Raw genomic sequence first — 5,638 nt, 5'->3', positions numbered from 1 at the left:
AAATTTTAAAAATTATTTTTAAAAAAAAACTCTCTGTATGGTTTATACTTTATACTAAAGAAATGTAAACTTTCTTAACTGGAAAAGGAGGGTACCCTTAAGAGGGTCATTTGACTTAAACTAAACATTGTTTTTTGGTCTAAATTTGGTTTATATAGTAAATAAGTCCTTAGTTGGAAGAAGAGAGTACCCTATATAAATGAGTAAAAATATTTGGAAAATAATCACTTGCGGAAAACAAGTTACCTACACGAAAATTATTGCATCCTTGTTTGGAAGTTAATTCGCTTTAAGAAAAAAGCTGATTATTTTTTATTATACGAGTATATGAATGAATGAATGAAAGTATCTCATTCTTATCTTTCATTCTCATTTCTCAAAGTTTAACGAAAATGTCAGAGATGTGTGAGCCAAATTCAGAGAAAGTTTGTGAAGGTAGTAGTGCTGAGTCTCCAACTATACCAGCTGAAAAACAACCAGAAGAAGTTGAACCGAAAACCAGTGAAAGAATCAAAGCCACAAGACATCCTAGATGGACAAGACAGGAGACACTTGTTCTGATTGAGGCTAAGAAAGTGATTGAAAATGGAGATCAGGTTTGCAGATACCGATCATCAACGTCGGGGCTGGTTCAAACCGACCCGAAATGGGATTTGGTTTCGTCCTTGTGTCAGCAGCATGGTGTCAAAAGGGGAGCTGTTCAGTGTAGGAAGAGATGGGGGAACCTTCTGACTGATTTCAGGAAGATCAAGAAATGGGAGACGAATGTAAAGGACGAGGCTGAGTCGTTTTGGATAATGAGAAATGATGTGAGGAAAGAGAATAAGTTACCTGGTTTCTTTGATGCTGTTGTGTACAATGTGCTGGATGGAGGAGTTTGCACTGCTGCTGCGTTTCCGCTGACGCTGGTCAAGATGGCGCCGAGAGCGGAGAATGGTGATCAAGTTGAAGGTGCTGTGCCGACGGTGTTGGCGTTAGAGCAGGGTAATAAAGAGGATGAAAATGAAGAGGAGGAGGATGAGGCTATAGTTGATAGTGAGAAAATGGGTTGGAGCACAGAGGAGGAAAACATGGAGACAAACACGAATGGAAATGTGGTTATGAGTCCATTCAAAACACCAAATCCTAAGAAAACCAACATTGCAGGGAGTTTCAAATTGACACCTCCACCAATCCTACTGCCTAGTTCAGCAGGTAACAGTTTCTCAACGTGTCTTTATGTTCATTTTATGTTTCATAATTATATTATAGTCAATTTTTGTTTTGTGCGTTATCAGTACCAAGTTTAAATAAGCTCATTTCAGATTATTGTTATTGATAAATTATTTTCTTGTTGCTTTGTAGTGAGACAAGCAGTGAGACAGCAACAGCCATTTCCACAAGGGAACTACGATCCAGGTAATCTGAATCTTTTAAACTATTTGAATTGTTTAGTTTGACATGTGATGTTACAAATCATGCAATTTTAGTGGTTTCAATAAAGTTTGATTTGAGAACCTGTTTCCATGGGAACCTGTTTGATTTGAGAACTTTTGACTGCAGAACAACCATTGGTTTCATTCTGTTTCTTGTTTTTAATTTTTTTTGTAAATTTCACAAATTCATGTCCAAATCATTAAAGACAAAAGTGAAGTGAACATGAGCAATGTTGTTAAATAGCCCACTATTGCGGCACTATACCGTTATAGTGTAGCGGAATTTCGACAAACGGCTATTGTTCTACAATATGCTATATAGTTCAAAATGTTGTTAAATAGAAGTTGTTAAATAGCCTTTATATTGGTGCTATATCGCTGTTGCATGGCGGAATTTTAACAATTCTCTATTTTTTCTTTGCTATCCACAATTGACAACCCTAACCATGAAAAACTGTCTTGTAATTAAAAATGAAACATAAACTAGATGTTTTCCAAAACAAACATACAATTGAGTATTATTGGTTTTATTTGGTACCAACTATTTCTATAAATCTTCAAAGACAAAAATGTTCTCATATGTTTAGGGTTGTCAATTGCGGATAGAAAAAGAAAAAAAGATTGTTAAAATTCCGCTATGCAATACTGCTATCGCGCCACTATAGTTGTTATGTTGGCGCGATAGCAGTATTGCATAGCGGAATTTTAACAATCTTTTTTTCTTTTTCTATCCGCAATTGACAACCCTAAACATATGAGACAGTCTTGTAATTATAAATGAAACATAAACAAGATGTTTTTCCGAAACAAACATACAATTGAGTGTTATTGGTTATATTTGGCACCATCTATTTGTCCCCTTTTTTTTAGGAATCTCATTGGAAGTAATATTTATTCAGGTTATCAGAGAGAAACTCTGTTCAATGATGGGTTCAAAAGAAAGCGATCATCACCAGATAATTCTGAAGAAACCGCAGATTTTACTGAAGATGTCATCAAAGTGCTAAGAAGGAATAGCAACATATTGAAAGCCCATCTTGGAGCTCAGAACATCAATACCCAATTGGTCAGAGACCAGCAGAAGCAGCAAACAGACAGCTTAGTTTCAGCCCTTGGCAGGCTTACAGATGCTATCACGAAAATTGCTGACAAGCTGTAAAAGAATTCGGAAGAAAATGAAGTATTCTTCAGGGGCATCAGTGTAGTATCTGTGGACAAGGATCTTTCAATCACTGTTAAATTCGGCACTTGAGTTTATTGTTATCAGTTACTCCCTTAAACTAGTTTGTTTTTTTTGCCGCATATTGTTTTATTTTGGTGAAAACTTCTCTTCATATACATTTGTTCTTTTGAAATTGATGTTATTCTTTCAATTCCTGATCCAGGTTGCATTATCCTCTATTCTTTTTTCCCCAAAGTCCGGCTTACTAGAAAACTATAGTGGTTTTAGTTATGATACTTCTCTAATCCTGCATATTACAGACATGTGAAAACACCAAGAAAAATTTAGGACATGATGCAGTGACAATAAAAGGAAGAAAAGTCGCCGTCCAAGGTGAGTAGCAAGATGACATTAAATTGATGCATCAGGTGACATCTAGTTTCAAATTTTAAATTCTTTCTCCAAAAATAAATATACATATCCAGAGGATCATAGAATAATATGGTATACAAAAGAACACAAAAATGGCTTACAATATACATTAGGAATTTCCTCTAATGATGCAAAACTTACCTCTGAATCCTCTAGCCTTGCTACATAGGAACAGCCTCGATAAGCTTGGCAAAGTAAAATTGAGTTGCGATTAAGCCTCTCTTCTTTATCGTCCACCCAACCTTGCGCAACGCCCTTTCAACATCTGCTTCGGAATGAAGATATGCCCTGGTTGCCTTGGAAGGCCCAGGGAACAACTCTCCAACCCTCTTCAGTGCATCATAATAAAATGTCTTAGGTGCAAAGCTCACAACTAATCGCTTTTCTGCCAAAGAAGCAAGGTGAGCAATCATCCCATCCGCTTTACTTTGAGGGTAATGAATCATAACATCGAGGCACACCACTGTATCGTACAATCCTTCCAAACTCTCTAAATCACTCACCACAAACTTTGGCATCACAGATGACACAAGTTGTTCTTTAGCCTGCAGAGTGATAAAACTCACTTAACATATTAGTTTGTGTTTGGATATGCTTTTGATAAACATAGTTTCAAATAAAATTGAGTTTGGTTTTGGACAATTCAAGACACCCCATCCCAGCCCTATCTTATGATAAGCTCTTTTGCCTTTCGAGCTCAGAACCGAGGGGTTTAAGCATGTGTTTGGATCGGAGGTGCGGTAGAAAATCTCGTGTCCCAAAACATGTTTACCGTGAATATTGTGAAGCTACAAAATGAAGCTTATGGGCTAGCGCAAGGTGTCCTGCAGTTTGCTCCAAATCCAAACAAACGCTAACTATAGCCAGATAGCCAGAGTACATGATTATTGTCCTAACTCTACACAGCTAGAATCACTTTTACACTAAATGTGTTCAAACGTATATGTTTGGTTTAGCTGGTTTAGCTTTTGGAAGAGATAAAAACAATTCTAGATGTATAGAATTGATTTTGTAATGATTTTGAGGTGTTTGGTTCTTGTAAAATAGAATTGATTCTGCCTCCATAGTTGATTCTACTTGAAGCTAGAATTTGTAGCTTTTGAGTTTAAACGTGATTTTTATACTGAAATTTATTGTTCAACTCAATTTAAATATAATGTATTCAACCATAAATCACTTTACATCCAACTCACTTTTAACTATAATCAATTCTACAAAATCAATTCACTCAAAATCAATTCTCATCGCGGCATAACCAATCATTTTACATTCAAATCACTTTTAACCAAAATTAATTTTAAAAAACAATTCACTCAGAATCAATTCTCTTCGCCTTAGAACCAAACATGCACTATATACACTTTTCCTTTCTCCTATCACAAATCAAAAATTTCAAAGCTATAAATTAAGTAACCTGTTTCTCAGCTTCAGCGACCATGGCAGCAGAAATGTCACTGGCGCACACAACGGCACCTTCCTTAGCCAACGGAATAGAGAGAGAACCAGTACCACATCCAGCATCACAAATAGTAACGCCTTCAAGCGACCTTTCCTCTTTCAGCATCTGTAGCGCATTCTCCACCGTCTTCGAATGCCCCAACCTAATATCCCGCTGAACTCTATTAACATCATCAGTATCACCGTAGATCTTCTTCCACCTCTGGAATCCATTGTTGTTAAAATACTCCTTCACAACTTCTTTATCGTCCCCGCCAACTTCCTCCGCCTGTTCGCGCCGCCGTCTCTCGGGGTCTGTTAGAGAGAGTATCGCGGTGAGTCCGGCGACAAAGCCGCCGCTTACAACGGCGATTGTTGTGCCGTCGATTGCGCCGGTAACGTCGGCGGCCGTTGCGGTTGAGAGCGGAGGGATGGCGAATGTGGTTGAGAGTTTGTGAGTGGCGGGAGAGGAAGGAGAGAATGTAGAAAAACGGTTATTTCTGTTAGGATTTGGAATGAAGAGAGAAGACCATAACGAAGATGAGAACGCCATTTTGTTTTGTTTTTGTTTACAGTTTGAATTATGAATTATGAGTTGAAGTGATATTGTTATCCAGGAAGGATAAGATAGCATTTGAGTTTCCATGCTTTTCCCTGATTCTCGTGGGTCCTACTTTTCAAACTTGGTTTAAAATAATAAATGTTTAAATTTTTACATTTTATTAGGGATTTAACCTACTCCTCCCTCTTCAAGTTGATTGTTTGAAATTCCAACCCTCAATTTTAGACAATGTATTTAAGATTTTTTTTTAAATCAAGTTTTTCAATTAAAATTTGAAAAAAATTATCATTTAAAAATATTTATCAAAATAACCACTTTCCAAAAACATCTAACTAGGTGTTAGTGCATTGGCACATCCAATAAAAATATCATTCATTGGCATCACATGCATTGGCGCATGCATGGTCATGGCACCGCTAGGAGTGGCGCGTGCATGTGTAGGCATCATACGCAATAGCGCATGCATAATCCATTATATGTGTGCGTCAATGCATGTGATTACTGTTCCACCACCCCGTCTATAAATACACAACATCACCGTTCCATAATTTTTCACACATCTTCTTACTATCTCATTCCATTTTCCTTCATTCTCCTTCCATTTTTCTTTAAAATATTTTCATATTCATA

General features: G+C 37.0%; 2 protein-coding genes across 3 annotated transcripts; one reads left to right on the top strand and one right to left on the bottom strand.

The window, feature by feature from the left end:
* The first annotated feature begins 314 nt into the window (after positions 1-314).
* On the top strand, positions 315-2,788 carry LOC127108468 (trihelix transcription factor ASR3). The gene is made up of 3 exons (XM_051045938.1): positions 315-1,194; positions 1,345-1,398; positions 2,315-2,788. The coding sequence occupies exons 1-3, from the start codon at positions 336-338 to the stop codon at positions 2,572-2,574; spliced, it is 1,173 nt and encodes a 390-aa protein (XP_050901895.1). The 5' UTR covers positions 315-335; the 3' UTR covers positions 2,575-2,788.
* Positions 2,599-5,065, bottom strand: LOC127108469 (magnesium protoporphyrin IX methyltransferase, chloroplastic). 2 transcript variants are annotated; one of them, XM_051045940.1, is made up of 3 exons: positions 4,424-5,065; positions 3,151-3,554; positions 2,599-2,884 (listed from the first exon to the last, which is right to left on the bottom strand). In XM_051045940.1, the coding sequence occupies exons 1-2, from the start codon at positions 4,997-4,999 to the stop codon at positions 3,171-3,173; spliced, it is 960 nt and encodes a 319-aa protein (XP_050901897.1). In that variant the 5' UTR covers positions 5,000-5,065; the 3' UTR covers positions 2,599-2,884; positions 3,151-3,170. The 2 variants fall into 2 exon arrangements, with proteins under 2 accessions (XP_050901897.1, XP_050901896.1); XM_051045939.1 differs by lacking the exon at positions 2,599-2,884 and having other exon boundaries at positions 2,972-3,554.
* Between the last annotated feature and the right edge of the window lie 573 nt (positions 5,066-5,638).

This window comes from Lathyrus oleraceus, chromosome 7, assembly GCF_024323335.1.
Source record: "Lathyrus oleraceus cultivar Zhongwan6 chromosome 7, CAAS_Psat_ZW6_1.0, whole genome shotgun sequence".
Lineage (NCBI taxonomy): Eukaryota > Viridiplantae > Streptophyta > Magnoliopsida > Fabales > Fabaceae > Lathyrus > Lathyrus oleraceus.
Note: the sequence above shows the minus strand (reverse complement) of the source record. Positions and strands in the feature narration are given on the sequence as shown.

Coding starts and splice junctions, on each gene's coding strand:
- LOC127108468 (XM_051045938.1), top strand. CDS start 336: ATGAATGAAAGTATCTCATTCTTATCTTTCATTCTCATTTCTCAAAGT. Junction 1,195..1,344: donor CCTACTGCCTAGTTCAGCAG/GTAACAGTTTCT, acceptor GTTGCTTTGTAG/TGAGACAAGCAGTGAGACAG. Junction 1,399..2,314: donor ACAAGGGAACTACGATCCAG/GTAATCTGAATC, acceptor ATATTTATTCAG/GTTATCAGAGAGAAACTCTG.
- LOC127108469 (XM_051045940.1), bottom strand. CDS start 4,999: ATGGCGTTCTCATCTTCGTTATGGTCTTCTCTCTTCATTCCAAATCCT. Junction 3,555..4,423: donor TCGCTGAAGCTGAGAAACAG/GTTACTTAATTT, acceptor ATCACTCTGCAG/GCTAAAGAACAACTTGTGTC.